General features: G+C 48.0%; 1 protein-coding gene across 1 annotated transcript; it reads left to right on the forward strand.

Annotated features, from left to right (window-relative positions):
- Positions 1 to 13,080: 13,080 nt before the first annotated feature.
- Positions 13,081 to 13,905, forward strand: LOC141415539 (uncharacterized). The gene is made up of 2 exons (XM_074052358.1): positions 13,081 to 13,421; positions 13,521 to 13,905. Exons 1-2 carry the CDS (start codon positions 13,081 to 13,083, stop codon positions 13,903 to 13,905), a joined length of 726 nt encoding a protein of 241 aa, XP_073908459.1.
- The last annotated feature ends 2,783 nt before the right edge of the window (positions 13,906 to 16,688 follow it).

A 16,688-nucleotide genomic window follows, 5' to 3' on the forward strand; every position in this document is an offset into this window, starting at 1 on the left:
TGGTGTTGAGAAAACTGGATACCTACCTGTAGAGACTACAGTTAGGCCTCTATCACTCACCCTGAGCAAAAAAATTATTTTAAAATGGATCAACAATCAAATGTAAGACCTGGAACTTTGAAACTACCTCAGGAAAACATGGATATAGGCATAGGTAATTACTTTCTAAATAGGACTACAACAGCTCAGAATATAAGCACAAGAATTGACATAGAATTACACCAAATTAAAAAGTTTCTGTATATCAAAGGAAATAATTTCCAGAATCGAGAAACAACCCACTGAGTGGGAGAGAATCTTTGCCAAGCTACTTATCAGACAAGAGAATATCCAGAATAAATTAAAAAAAAAAAACCTCAAACACCAGAAGAACAAATAATCCAATTAATAGATGAATTCTACAAACGGTTCCCAAAAGAAATACAAATGGCTAGTAAATATATGAAGGAATGTTTGACATCCTTAGCCGTAAAGGAAATACAAATCAAAACAATGCTGAAATTTCATCTTACCAGTCAGAATGGCTATCATCAAGTGGAGGGGCCACTGTTTTCTCACTCCCTCTCTTGTTAGAGTGAGCTTTCTCTCTCACACCTGTTAATTACTGAACCTAACTGGGGGCAACTGGAGATTCAGAAAAGACACAGGATAGACAGATAGAAAGTGGGGTGGTCAGGTGTGTTGGTCTTTTGCGTGGAGACGCCCAACCCTCATTGCTTCTTTTCTCTATTCTTTAAGGCTTTACTCCTTGCAGTTCTTTAAAACCTTGCTTCTAAAGTCTTCTTTAAAACCTCTTTCCTTAGACTCGCACTGTCCCATGTTTTCTCTTAGCTTATCTTTAGTTTAATCGCTCTTAAAGTCTTTTGCCCCCAGGCTTGTCACTGTCCCATCTCTCTTTAGCTTTCTTAAAGCCTGGGTGCTCAGACTTGGAACAGCCACACCTGAAAACTGCATATGCATAACTTTTAAAGTCTTGTTCCTCTATCTTGTACTGTCCCACATTCTCTTTGGCTTTTCTTTTAGCTTGGCTTTCTAAGGACTGTATATAGATTAGTTTTTCTAAGGCCTATTTTAAAGTTCTTAGTGCAGACTTTCTTTCAACCCCTCTTTAGCTATTCTTTTCCCTTCAGTAATTCTTTTTCCTTCCAAAAGCTTCCCACACCAAAAAGCCCAAAGCAAAAGCCAAAACCCAAAAAACCCTCCAAAGCAAAAGCCAAAGGCAAAATGCAAAAAGCCTTAATCCCTCCTTCACGGGCCTTTTATGAACAGCCACAAACAGGGTGGATCAGAGGCTCTCGGGCAGGGGCGTGACATTGTAACAGGAAAAACCTGCATTCTTGCTTCTGTGAACACAAACTTAGGAGACACAGCTGTTCTGCTTTTCCCTGTTTGTGGCTGGGGCTGTGCCTATCTCGGCCTGCAGGTAAAAGCAATTAAGCCGCATCTCGCCTTGCTTATGTCCAATTCTCTTAAGCTTTTCATAATCTGCTCTCCACAGTCAACAAACAACAATAACAGGGAACAAAAATCAAATGCTGGCAAGGATGTGAGGAAAAAGGAACCCTTACATACTGTGGGTATGAATGTAGATTAATCCAACCACTATAGAAATCAGTATGGCAGTTCCTCAAGACACTAAAAAGAAAGAAAGAAAGAAACTAAAAATAGAGTTACCACATGATCCCACCATACCACTCTTGGGTATATATCTAAAAGAATATAAATCAACATATATGAGATATTTTTGCAGTACTATTTGTAATACCCAAGATAAGGAACTAGCCTAGGTGCCCAACAACTGATGATTAGATAAAGATAATGCGGTACATAAATACAATGGAGTATTATTCAGCTATAAAGAAGAATGAATTTGTCATTTTTAGGAATATGGATGAAACCAGAGATTAAATGTCATGTTAAATGACATAAGCCAAAGAGAGACAAGTATTCTGTGTTCTCATATGCAGAATCTAGACCTTAAACAGCAATAATATGATTGTAGAAGGGAGACTGTTCTGGGGCGGGGTGGGGAACCAGCAGGTAGCAGGAGGAAAAAAGATGATAAGGAGTGGATGAATATTATAGAAGTACATTATATGTATTATGAAAACAGCAGAATGAAGCCCACCAAAAAATGTTTAAAAGGCAGGGGGAAGAAGAAGTTGGTTAAGGAGTAATGTAGAAATCTGTAGTGAATTTGAACACAGTACATTATAAGCAAGTTGTAAATATAATGAAACCCCTTTGTACAATTAATTTATCCTGATACAAATTTTAAGAGACAGCTGGAATGACAAGTATTAATATTAGGCAAGTAATGTACTTTAAAACAGAGACATTTACTATAGACAAACACAAATGTATAGACACCCCTAAAAACAGATTCCTAGAATATGCAAAGCAAAACTGAAAAAGAGTAGATAATGTAACAATAAGAACTGGGGATTTGAATAACCCACTCTAAATAATTGATAGAACAACCAGAAAGAAATTTGGTAAGACTATAGGACACATGAACAATGCTAACAACCAACTTGGACAAACTTACATTTATTGAGCACTTTGCCTGTAGATTTCACAGTAGTCTTTTCAAGTGCATGTGAAATGTTTTCCAAGTTAGATCACAAGTTGGGCCATGTAACAAGTCCCAATAAATTTTGAAAGATTGAAATCAAAAAAGTGTTACCTGGCCACAACAATAAAATTAGAGATCCACAATTGCAAGAAAATTGAAAACAGCCCCAAGAACCAGTTAATTAACCAGCATACTTCTAAATAAACCATGGATCAAATAAATGCACAAAGAACTTTTTAAATGTTATGTACTGAATAAAATTAAATACAACATATCAAAATTCATGTGAGACAGATAAAGCAGTCCTTAGGAATGTTGGTTAGCCTTTCTGACCCCTTGATTTCAGACTCTGGTCTCTAGAACAGTAGTGTTCTGTTGTTGTAAGCCACTAATTTGTGTTGATTTATTACAGAAGCCATAGGAAACTAATGCAAAATGTATTTTTTCAACACACACACTTAGACCCTTCTTCACACTGTGTACAAAAAATTAGCTCAAAATTGACTATGTGCCTAAATGTTCTAAACCTATAAAACTTCTAGGACAAAACTTTTAAATTTTTGGTTAGGCAAAGAATTCTTATATATAACGCCAAAGGCATAAACATAAAAGAAAAAAATGAAAAGACACCATTAAGGAAATGAAGCCAAACACTGCGAAAATATTTGCAAATCATATATCTACTGATAAAAAAGCTGTGTATCTAGATGTATAAAGAATACAACTCAAAAAGAAGAACTGAGAAATCCAATTTACAAATGGATCAAAGACTAGGCATTTCAACAAGAGAGTCATGTAAATGGTAATAAGCAATCAAAAATATTCAACACCATTAATCATAAGAAAAATGAAAGCTAAAACTACAAAGAGATGTCACTATATACCCATGGGAATTTGCTGTCCTCAAAAAGATGAATAATACCAAATTGGCACAACTGCAACAACATAAATTGCTGATGAAAATGGAAAATGGTACGATCACTTTGGAAAACAGTTTGGCAGTTTCTTTATAGAGTTAACATAAATTTACCATATGTGCTATACTATGAATGTTTATGACCTCCACATTCATATGTTGCAGTCTATACCCCAAAAGTGATTAGGGGTAATGGGATTAGTGCCCTGTTTTATAAAATAGGCCCAAGGGAACAATGTATGAAACCATCACCTGACACCAAATCTGCTGGCCCTTTTGGATCTTTCACCTTCCAGAACTGCTCCCAAGAACACTAAAAATCATATGTTCAAGCAAAGACTTGTATGTTTGAACACAAATGTTCATAGCATTATTGTTTTGTAGTGGTTAAAAACTGCAATCAATTCAAATGTCTACCAGCTTATGAATGAATAAAAAAGTGTAGTGTTTCCACACAGTCTAATATAAGTTGACAATAAAGAGTAGTGAACTACTGACAAAATGTTATCTCATGGATGAATCTCAGAAATATTCTGTATTAAAGAAAACAGAATAGACCATAGAGTATGATTCTGTATATATGGAATGTGCAAAAAATGCACATTGTATGGGAGATAAAAGTTAAATTAGTGCTTGCCTGTGGCTGGGTGTGAAGATAGAATTGAATGAACACCAGCACCAGGGATGTGTTGGAATGATATTTAGAGGTTCTAAAGCTGGATTGTGATGTGGGTTGCACACACTGTGAATGGAGATTGAGCTCCCTGACACTAAAATAGGAACTGCTTCAAAATTTCACTTTGGGACTATTGACATATCACAACATGAGGAAAATTACACACTATGCCTTGTTTCATGTGTAAAATTGTCTGACACGTTGGATATAATTGCCTTCAGATTATGTGTAAAGAGTAAAGTTATTCTCATATATGGCCAAGAATTATGCCCCAGTTCTCTGTCTGCAACCAGATTTCTTTACTACAAATATTATCTATGGTCCGCCACTTCCTTCTGTTCTACAGGATACCTGGAAACCACCAGCAAGCCAGACTCCACTAATTTTCCATATTTCACAAGATTCAGTGTTTCATCACATCTCTGTATTCTACCCCTTTTATGTATTACCTGAGATCCCTGTATGTCACTGGTTCAGTATTTACTACCACCTGGTGTATTCCAAAATTTCCCTGTATTACACCAGTACACTATATCCCAACGTATTCTGTATACCATCATTTCTCTGTATTCCACCATTTGTATTCACCAAGCCCTGTGTCACCTACAAGACTTCAATATCATATCCTGAACTTCACCAGATGTCCAGAATCTGCCACGTGGCTTTGTGCGATGAGACCCTGTGTTTCAGCTATCCTTTGGATGCAAGCAGCAATCTTGCATCCAAAGATCTTTTGATTCCAAGAGATAACAGTTATCCACAAGCCCTCTGAGTTCACCAGTTTTCTGTATTCTTCCACCACCACTCTGTCAACCCCCAAATTATGTATACCACCAATTTCCTTTATTGCTGCAATATTTGTCTTCCACTAGATGTCTGTAACTTACAAGATTTCTGTGTCATAAAAATTCCTGGGACTCCATCCAAAGTATGTACTCAAGGAGTTTGTTGTGTGTGCTACCTGATCCCTGAATTCAACCTTACCACTGTTCACAGCCACTACATTGAATGCCACAGATTGCTGTTGTCTGCAGATTCTCCATATTTGTCTGATTGTTTGTACTCTTCCAGATCTTCATATCCCACCACTTCTCTGCATTTGATAAGGAAGTGTATTCCTCCTGGTGGAATGTTCAGTGGGCTTCTCTGTATTTTACCACACCTCTGAATTCGATCATATCACTTGTTGGCCTCTATTCATAATCAGCACTTCACTATATTCAACCAAATGTTGCCATGTTACCAGTCCTAGTACTGCACCCAACAGATGTTTTCAACCCAACCCCTGACTACCAACACCTGTATTCCAGCACTTTCCTAGACTCCACTATGTATGTGTATTCTACCAATCTCTGTCTTCAACAGTGTATCTATATTACAGCTATTCTGTGATGCCCACCACTTCACTATGTTCTACATAATGCATGGGATCCTCCAGCACAATAGATTCCACTAATTATATTGCAGGAGTTCCCTTGTTCAACCACATATCTGTATTCTACCAATTTTTTTATTCTAACAGATCACTGTAGTTCACTGGTTCTGTGTTAACCACCAATTGTAAAATTCCAAAACTTCCCTGTATTCCACCAGCAGTGTGTATTCCAACATACTCTATATACAGTTATCTCCCTGTGTTCATCAATGTTAGTATTCAACAAGCTTTGCGTCATCCATGGGAGTTTTGTACTACATCATATTCTTCATTCCACCAGATATCCACAGTCAACCAGTTATCACCTGTGTGTAGCTGTACTTTTAATATAAGCACCACTTTTATTCCAACAGATAGGAGAAATCCACAAGATCACAGAGTTCCACCATTTTCAATACACTTCTAGATTTCATATCGCAACATATTAATGCAGATGAAAATTAACATGTCCCCATAATTCTCTGTATTCTCCATGCCACTTTATTTCATGGTATACCCATAGTTGGACCAGAATTGTACTCACCAATTTTTCTATACAACCACATATCTACAAGAAACTGATTCTCAATAGTCCACAAAACACATGTATTTCACCAGTTCCCCAATTTTACTAGGGCCTGTGTTAATGCAGTTCTTTCAATTCCACCATGGGCCTGTCTGAACAGAATTGCAATAGTCAAAGACATTACAGTGCACCACCATTCTCTTGGACTCCACAAGTACTCTGAATTCTACATGTCTTTATGATGACAGTTCTCTCTATTCCACAAGTTCCTGTTACTGTTCAGATCATTGGTTTCACACCCCATTGATTCATAATGCTTTGTATTCCACATGATAATATTCAAAAAGTTACATGTAAACTACAAGAATTCTGTAGTACATGCATCCTGAAACTCCACAAGATGTCCACAAATTGTGTTCAAATTTACAGTATGTAGCTATCATTGGGATACAAGAAGCACTTTTGATTCCAGCATATACCAGTAGCCATAATGGCACTGAATTCTACCAATTTACTGTGTTCTTCCAGATCCTCATATAACAGAAAGTTCCCTCAGGCCAAAAGTAAATGCACCATTTCTGTTCTGTGTATTTGCCAATGCTGTGTATTCCACTAGAAACCTCTATTATAATCTATCCCCTTCTTTTTAAAAGAATTGCATTCCCCATACATGCAAAAGATGAGATTTCAGTATAACAATGATTCTCGTTATTCTACCACAGCCAGGTCATCCAACGATCCACAAACTTCACAACAGACGCTGTGATCATTCAGTTCTCTCTATTCCACCGTGAGTGTTCAACTGCTTAGCTATTCACTGACAACAGTCCAACAAGATGACACAAGATGATGTCAGCCGGTTCCCTGATTTAAACAGATACGTGTATTCCAGCATATTAAGACTACAAAAATTCCGTGTGAAATGAAATACATCTCTCTTCAACAATGTTTCTGTGTAACAACTATTTTGTGCAGTCGAACCCGATCTCCAATCTGCACTCTTCCTGGGATGCCCAACCGCGAAGGATTCTGCTGATCCTCTGCGTTCTGCGAGATCCATCCTTCCCCCAGCCCCACGCCCACATCTCTGTATCCTACCCGCTTCATGTATTCCACCAGATCCCTGTATTTCACTGGCTGTGTATTTACAACCCCTTGCTGTAGACCCAAAGCCCCCGGTGCTCCACCGGCCGTCTGTGTTCCAACCCACTCTGTACCTCCCCACCTCCCTGTACTCCACCGGTACTTGTATTCACCAAGCTCTACGTCGTCTACGGCAGCCCTGGACTACGTCGCACCCTGCGGGTCCACCAGATGTCCACTATCTGCCCGTTCCCTGTGTGCAACCTGACGCTCTGCCACAGCTGTCCCCGGGATACAAGAAGCACTTTGGTTTCCCACAGGCAACAGTCATCCACAAGACCGCTGAGCTCCGCCACTTCTCCGAATCCTTCCCGATCCCCGTGGGACGGCAGGCACTTTTGCGCAGACGAGAAGGGACGTGTCCCCTTCACTTCTCTGTCTTCCTGCGTTCTCTGTGATCCACCGGGCCCCGGTATTCCACCGTATCCCCACAGTTTGAGAAGACTTGTGCTCCCCGGTTCTCTGTAGACAACGAGATTTCTGCGTCGCACGGAGTCTCGCTATCCCGCCGGAGCCCCTGCATCGCACCGGTTCTGCGAACTTGTTCAGGGCCCTGTGTTCCTGCAGCTCTCTCTGATCCACCACGTGCCCGTGTTCAACTGGATGCGCTGTAAAGGACAGGATTGGCCGACGCGAGCGTTCCCCCGGACGCCAGCCGTTCTCCGTAGTCGTCCGGACGTTTGTGATGCCAATCCCCCGTGCTCCACCAGCTGCTGTTGGTCTAAGGGGTCCTTTGTTCCAACGTCCCTGTCAATTCCCCTTACTCTTTGTACTCCCCGTGATGCCTGTAACTTCCCTGATCTCTGTGAACCTCCCATTTCATGTACGCCGGGACATCTGTTTGTTCACCGGTACCCTGTACGCACGGGGTTGTGGTCTAGCCACCGTTCCCTGTGTTGCACCACCACGCTGTAAACCCCCAAACTATGTACCCGATCTACCTCCTGTATTGCCACCATGTTTGTACTCCACGAGCTCTCTGTAATCCCCGGGATTCCCGTGTCACACCAATTCCTGGGCCTCCCAACGGATGCCTGCCCTCCAGAAGTCTGTGCCGTGCCACCTGTTCCCTGAGGTCAGCGAGGTCCAAGGACACAGCTACCACCGTGGATGAGCACACGTTGCCGTTGCCTGCGAGTTGGCCACACTCCTCCGGTTGCGCGTCCTCTTCCAGATCCTCACATGCCACAGCCTCTCCGTCTGTGATAAGGTAAGAGCGTTCCTCCCTGTCTCTGGACTCCATACGCTTGTCTGTCCTTCACCAGATCTCTGCGTCCCACCGTGTCCCGTCGTTTGCCCTTCTACTCCCAGTCGGCCGTTGGCGGCGTTTGCCTGGATGTCCGCACGCTGCGGTCCCTGCACCGGCGGCCAAAGGGTGGCTTCAACCCTTTCCCGGACGTGGACGGGCGACCTCCGTTCCAGCACTCTCCTGGACATCACCACGTGCGTGTGTTCCACCAAAAGTCTGTCTTCCACCAGATTTCTGTATTACACCTACTCGGTGCGGTCCAGGGCTTCTCTGCCTTCCGCCCGCTGCCTGAGATCCGCCACCAGGAAGACTTGGCCTGACCGCCCCCTATTCCAAGAGATCCCTTGTTCCAGCCCAAGTCTGTGTGCTACCCGCTGGATGCGTCCACCTGTTCCCTGTGTTTCACCGGTTCCCTACGGAGCAGCGGGCGTTGGATTGGCAAAGTTCCCTGTATCCCACCGGCAGCCTGCATGGCAACAACCTCCGTGTACCCTCATCACGGGTACATCACCACTGTCCCTGCCCAACAAGCTGCATGTGATCTACGGGAGTTCTGTGCTCCACGGCATCCTGCAACTCGGCCACATGTCCGGTATCCGCCCGTTGACCGGGGGGCACCTTGATAAGATCTTTGCGCTGTCCCGGGATGCAGGCCGCACGTTGGATTCCAACAGATGGCAGCCATCCGCTAGATGGCCGAGTTCCAGCCTTCTTCTGTACTCTTCCAGATCCTTGTGGAGGGGCACCTCTCCGCAGGCCACATGTAGACTGCCCCCTCCCGTTCTCTGTACGCCCCAGTTCTGTGTGCTCCGCCAGACCCCCGGATTGCATTGTATCCCCATCGTTTGCCAAGAATTGTATTCCCCCGTTCTCTGTATGCCACCCTTTTTTCTGTGTCACCCCAATTCCCGATAAAGCCCCACACCCGTGGATTCCACCAGCTCCCCGCATTTCACCAGGGCACAGCGTTCCTGCAGTTCTCTCCATTCCACCACGTGCCCGTGCGCAGCTGGATCGCTGCATTCCACGAGACCGGTCGACAAGGGCATGCTCCAGGACTCGGCCCCGTCCCTGTACTCATCCTGATGTGTTTCCGAGGCCAGTTCCCCACACTCCAGCAGTTCCTGTGCTTCTTGGGAAGAAGCACTCGTTCCAACGGTCCCCTCGGTTGCCCTCGTTCTTTGTATTCCCCACGATGCCTGTACCTCCCTAGTCTCTGTGAGCCTCCCTCGTTCAGTGCTCCAGTGCCTCTGTTTTCCCTCCCATGCTCTGTATTCCTCGGCCTGTTGTGTACCCACCGTTGCCTGTGGGCCCCCAAACCGTGTACAGCACCAGTTTCCTGTATCGCTGCAAAGTTTGTATTCCACAAGCTCTGTGTCTTCTCCAAGGTTCCTCTATCATCACAATCTCGTGGGACTCCACTGGATTTCTGCACGCCAGCAGTTTGCTGTGTGCCACCCGATCCCTGCCTCCAGCGAGGTCACGGGACACCGCGGCCGCGATGGATGACCACACGTTGCTGTTGTCTGCACATTCTCCAAGTTCCTCCGGTTGTTTGTGCTCTGCCAGGTCCTCACATCCCACCACTTCTCTGTCTCTGATGAGGTAAGTGTATTCCTCCCGATCGCTGGACTCCACACCTTCGTCTGGACCCCACCCGATCTCTGTCATCCATCCTACCGCTTGTTGGCCCCCCATTCATAGTCGGCCTTTGCGGTCTTTACCCGGATGTTGGCTGCCCAGGAGTCCTGGATCGCCACCGGAAGGACGTCTTCAACCCCGTCGCCGAGTTCCTCCAGACACCCGTGTTCCGGCACTTCCCTGGACGGCACGAGGTGCGTGTGTTCCACCACACCCCCGTCTTCCACCAGGATTCTGTATTGCAACTCTTCCGTGCGGTCCACCGCCGCTCTGCTGTCTGCACTCTTCCTGGGATGCCCAACCGCGAAGGATTCTGCTGATCCTCTGCGTTCTGCGAGATCCATCCTTCCCCCAGCCCCACGCCCACATCTCTGTATCCTACCCGCTTCATGTATTCCACCAGATCCCTGTATTTCACTGGCTGTGTATTTACAACCCCTTGCTGTAGACCCAAAGCCCCCGGTGCTCCACCGGCCGTCTGTGTTCCAACCCACTCTGTACCTCCCCACCTCCCTGTACTCCACCGGTACTTGTATTCACCAAGCTCTACGTCGTCTACGGCAGCCCTGGACTACGTCGCACCCTGCGGGTCCACCAGATGTCCACTATCTGCCCGTTCCCTGTGTGCAACCTGACGCTCTGCCACAGCTGTCCCCGGGATACAAGAAGCACTTTGGTTTCCCACAGGCAACAGTCATCCACAAGACCGCTGAGCTCCGCCACTTCTCCGAATCCTTCCCGATCCCCGTGGGACGGCAGGCACTTTTGCGCAGACGAGAAGGGACGTGTCCCCTTCACTTCTCTGTCTTCCTGCGTTCTCTGTGATCCACCGGGCCCCGGTATTCCACCGTATCCCCACAGTTTGAGAAGACTTGTGCTCCCCGGTTCTCTGTAGACAACGAGATTTCTGCGTCGCACGGAGTCTCGCTATCCCGCCGGAGCCCCTGCATCGCACCGGTTCTGCGAACTTGTTCAGGGCCCTGTGTTCCTGCAGCTCTCTCTGATCCACCACGTGCCCGTGTTCAACTGGATGCGCTGTAAAGGACAGGATTGGCCGACGCGAGCGTTCCCCCGGACGCCAGCCGTTCTCCGTAGTCGTCCGGACGTTTGTGATGCCAATCCCCCGTGCTCCACCAGCTGCTGTTGGTCTAAGGGGTCCTTTGTTCCAACGTCCCTGTCAATTCCCCTTACTCTTTGTACTCCCCGTGATGCCTGTAACTTCCCTGATCTCTGTGAACCTCCCATTTCATGTACGCCGGGACATCTGTTTGTTCACCGGTACCCTGTACGCACGGGGTTGTGGTCTAGCCACCGTTCCCTGTGTTGCACCACCACGCTGTAAACCCCCAAACTATGTACCCGATCTACCTCCTGTATTGCCACCATGTTTGTACTCCACGAGCTCTCTGTAATCCCCGGGATTCCCGTGTCACACCAATTCCTGGGCCTCCCAACGGATGCCTGCCCTCCAGAAGTCTGTGCCGTGCCACCTGTTCCCTGAGGTCAGCGAGGTCCAAGGACACAGCTACCACCGTGGATGAGCACACGTTGCCGTTGCCTGCGAGTTGGCCACACTCCTCCGGTTGCGCGTCCTCTTCCAGATCCTCACATGCCACAGCCTCTCCGTCTGTGATAAGGTAAGAGCGTTCCTCCCTGTCTCTGGACTCCATACGCTTGTCTGTCCTTCACCAGATCTCTGCGTCCCACCGTGTCCCGTCGTTTGCCCTTCTACTCCCAGTCGGCCGTTGGCGGCGTTTGCCTGGATGTCCGCACGCTGCGGTCCCTGCACCGGCGGCCAAAGGGTGGCTTCAACCCTTTCCCGGACGTGGACGGGCGACCTCCGTTCCAGCACTCTCCTGGACATCACCACGTGCGTGTGTTCCACCAAAAGTCTGTCTTCCACCAGATTTCTGTATTACACCTACTCGGTGCGGTCCAGGGCTTCTCTGCCTTCCGCCCGCTGCCTGAGATCCGCCACCAGGAAGACTTGGCCTGACCGCCCCCTATTCCAAGAGATCCCTTGTTCCAGCCCAAGTCTGTGTGCTACCCGCTGGATGCGTCCACCTGTTCCCTGTGTTTCACCGGTTCCCTACGGAGCAGCGGGCGTTGGATTGGCAAAGTTCCCTGTATCCCACCGGCAGCCTGCATGGCAACAACCTCCGTGTACCCTCATCACGGGTACATCACCACTGTCCCTGCCCAACAAGCTGCATGTGATCTACGGGAGTTCTGTGCTCCACGGCATCCTGCAACTCGGCCACATGTCCGGTATCCGCCCGTTGACCGGGGGGCACCTTGATAAGATCTTTGCGCTGTCCCGGGATGCAGGCCGCACGTTGGATTCCAACAGATGGCAGCCATCCGCTAGATGGCCGAGTTCCAGCCTTCTTCTGTACTCTTCCAGATCCTCGTGGAGGGGCACCTCTCCGCAGGCCACATGTAGACTGCCCCCTCCCGTTCTCTGTACGCCCCAGTTCTGTGTGCTCCGCCAGACCCCCGGATTGCATTGTATCCCCATCGTTTGCCAAGAATTGTATTCCCCCGTTCTCTGTATGCCACCCTTTTTTCTGTGTCACCCCAATTCCCGATAAAGCCCCACACCCGTGGATTCCACCAGCTCCCCGCATTTCACCAGGGCACAGCGTTCCTGCAGTTCTCTCCATTCCACCACGTGCCCGTGCGCAGCTGGATCGCTGCATTCCACGAGACCGGTCGACAAGGGCATGCTCCAGGACTCGGCCCCGTCCCTGTACTCATCCTGATGTGTTTCCGAGGCCAGTTCCCCACACTCCAGCAGTTCCTGTGCTTCTTGGGAAGAAGCACTCGTTCCAACGGTCCCCTCGGTTGCCCTCGTTCTTTGTATTCCCCACGATGCCTGTACCTCCCTAGTCTCTGTGAGCCTCCCTCGTTCAGTGCTCCAGTGCCTCTGTTTTCCCTCCCATGCTCTGTATTCCTCGGCCTGTTGTGTACCCACCGTTGCCTGTGGGCCCCCAAACCGTGTACAGCACCAGTTTCCTGTATCGCTGCAAAGTTTGTATTCCACAAGCTCTGTGTCTTCTCCAAGGTTCCTCTATCATCACAATCTCGTGGGACTCCACTGGATTTCTGCACGCCAGCAGTTTGCTGTGTGCCACCCGATCCCTGCCTCCAGCGAGGTCACGGGACACCGCGGCCGCGATGGATGACCACACGTTGCTGTTGTCTGCACATTCTCCAAGTTCCTCCGGTTGTTTGTGCTCTGCCAGGTCCTCACATCCCACCACTTCTCTGTCTCTGATGAGGTAAGTGTATTCCTCCCGATCGCTGGACTCCACACCTTCGTCTGGACCCCACCCGATCTCTGTCATCCATCCTACCGCTTGTTGGCCCCCCATTCATAGTCGGCCTTTGCGGTCTTTACCCGGATGTTGGCTGCCCAGGAGTCCTGGATCGCCACCGGAAGGACGTCTTCAACCCCGTCGCCGAGTTCCTCCAGACACCCGTGTTCCGGCACTTCCCTGGACGGCACGAGGTGCGTGTGTTCCACCACACCCCCGTCTTCCACCAGGATTCTGTATTGCAACTCTTCCGTGCGGTCCACCGCCGCTCTGCTGTCTGCACTCTTCCTGGGATGCCCAACCGCGAAGGATTCTGCTGATCCTCTGCGTTCTGCGAGATCCATCCTTCCCCCAGCCCCACGCCCACATCTCTGTATCCTACCCGCTTCATGTATTCCACCAGATCCCTGTATTTCACTGGCTGTGTATTTACAACCCCTTGCTGTAGACCCAAAGCCCCCGGTGCTCCACCGGCCGTCTGTGTTCCAACCCACTCTGTACCTCCCCACCTCCCTGTACTCCACCGGTACTTGTATTCACCAAGCTCTACGTCGTCTACGGCAGCCCTGGACTACGTCGCACCCTGCGGGTCCACCAGATGTCCACTATCTGCCCGTTCCCTGTGTGCAACCTGACGCTCTGCCACAGCTGTCCCCGGGATACAAGAAGCACTTTGGTTTCCCACAGGCAACAGTCATCCACAAGACCGCTGAGCTCCGCCACTTCTCCGAATCCTTCCCGATCCCCGTGGGACGGCAGGCACTTTTGCGCAGACGAGAAGGGACGTGTCCCCTTCACTTCTCTGTCTTCCTGCGTTCTCTGTGATCCACCGGGCCCCGGTATTCCACCGTATCCCCACAGTTTGAGAAGACTTGTGCTCCCCGGTTCTCTGTAGACAACGAGATTTCTGCGTCGCACGGAGTCTCGCTATCCCGCCGGAGCCCCTGCATCGCACCGGTTCTGCGAACTTGTTCAGGGCCCTGTGTTCCTGCAGCTCTCTCTGATCCACCACGTGCCCGTGTTCAACTGGATGCGCTGTAAAGGACAGGATTGGCCGACGCGAGCGTTCCCCCGGACGCCAGCCGTTCTCCGTAGTCGTCCGGACGTTTGTGATGCCAATCCCCCGTGCTCCACCAGCTGCTGTTGGTCTAAGGGGTCCTTTGTTCCAACGTCCCTGTCAATTCCCCTTACTCTTTGTACTCCCCGTGATGCCTGTAACTTCCCTGATCTCTGTGAACCTCCCATTTCATGTACGCCGGGACATCTGTTTGTTCACCGGTACCCTGTACGCACGGGGTTGTGGTCTAGCCACCGTTCCCTGTGTTGCACCACCACGCTGTAAACCCCCAAACTATGTACCCGATCTACCTCCTGTATTGCCACCATGTTTGTACTCCACGAGCTCTCTGTAATCCCCGGGATTCCCGTGTCACACCAATTCCTGGGCCTCCCAACGGATGCCTGCCCTCCAGAAGTCTGTGCCGTGCCACCTGTTCCCTGAGGTCAGCGAGGTCCAAGGACACAGCTACCACCGTGGATGAGCACACGTTGCCGTTGCCTGCGAGTTGGCCACACTCCTCCGGTTGCGCGTCCTCTTCCAGATCCTCACATGCCACAGCCTCTCCGTCTGTGATAAGGTAAGAGCGTTCCTCCCTGTCTCTGGACTCCATATGCTTGTCTGTCCTTCACCAGATCTCTGCGTCCCACCGTGTCCCGTCGTTTGCCCTTCTACTCCCATTCTACTCCCTTCTACTCCCATTCGGCCATTGGCGGCGTTTGCCTGGATGTCCGCACGCTGCGGTCCCTGCACCGGCGGCCAAAGGGTGGCTTCAACCCTTTCCCAGACATGGACGGGCGACCTCCGTTCCAGCACTCTCCTGGACATCACCACGTGCGTGTGTTCCACCAAAAGTCTGTCTTCCACCAGATTTCTGTATTACACCTACTCGGTGCGGTCCAGGGCTTCTCTGCCTTCCGCCCGCTGCCTGAGATCCGCCACCAGGAAGACTTGGCCTGACCGCCCCCTATTCCAAGAGGTCCCTTGTTCCAGGCTAAGTGTGTGTGTTTCCCACTTATGCGTGTCACCTGTTCACTGTATTTCACCTGTTCTCTAAGTACCTAGCCAGCACTTTTGCACATGTGAGGAGGGAATTTCCCCCTTTACTTTTCTGTCCTCCTACCTCTCTGTAACACACCAGCCTGTTATTCCATTGTATCTCCACATTTTCATAAGACATGTACTCTCCGTTTCTTTGTACACAAGGAGATTTCTGTGTCGCACCAAGTGTCATTATTTTACCAGTGTCCCTGTATTTCACTGGTTCTCTCAACTTCTTCAGTGCCCTGTGGTCCTGCAGTTCTCTCTAGTCCTCCGTGTGCCCATGTCATGTGAATCCACTGAAGGTGGCTTCAATCCTTTCCCTGACATGCACTAGAGAGCTGTGTTCCACCACTCTGCTATACTTCATCTTGTGTGTGTGTTCCTCCAGTGTCCGTCTTCATCCACATTCTGTATTACACTTATTCGGTGTGGTCTTCCACTACTCTGCCTTCCTTCTCCTCCCTAGATCCACCACCATGAAGGCTTGTGCTGCTTTTCCACAATCCAAGAGATCCCTAGTTCCACCTCAAGTATTTCTTACCCATTTCATGTATCCACCTTTTTCCTTCATTTCCTCATTTCAGTACTGCGCCATGTGAGTGTGTTCAAGTGGATTACTTTATTGTAGTAGACTTGAGTACATGATCTTTCTCTTGGACTCCAGTAGTTTTCTATTCCTTCCCACTTTTATTATGCCAGTTACTCAATCTCCACCAGTTGCTCTTTTCTTCAGGCTCCTTCATTCCAAACTCCCATTAATTTGCCTTTTTTCTTTTACTTAACATGATGCTTGTAACTTTGTGATGTTTCAAACCTCTGATTTGTTCATAAAGTAGTGTTGAATTTTGTCAAGGCATTTTCTTGATGTTCTGAGAGCTTCTTTTGTTGTTAGTCCTTGCTCCTTTTTATTTGGTGTTGTATTCTTTCATTTATGTATGTTCAACCTGTTTTCATCCCTGGAATGAAACCTACTTGTTCATTTTGTATGTTCTTTTTAGTGTGTTGTTGAATTCTATTTGCCTATATTTTGTTGAGAATCTGTGTATCTTTTTTTCATTAAAGATATTATTCCATAATTCTTTGTTTTGCTTACATCTTTATTGGATTTGAGAATGAGTATAATAAATGAT

This window comes from Castor canadensis, chromosome 13 (genome assembly GCF_047511655.1).
Source record: "Castor canadensis chromosome 13, mCasCan1.hap1v2, whole genome shotgun sequence".
Classification (NCBI taxonomy): Eukaryota; Metazoa; Chordata; class Mammalia; order Rodentia; family Castoridae; genus Castor; species Castor canadensis.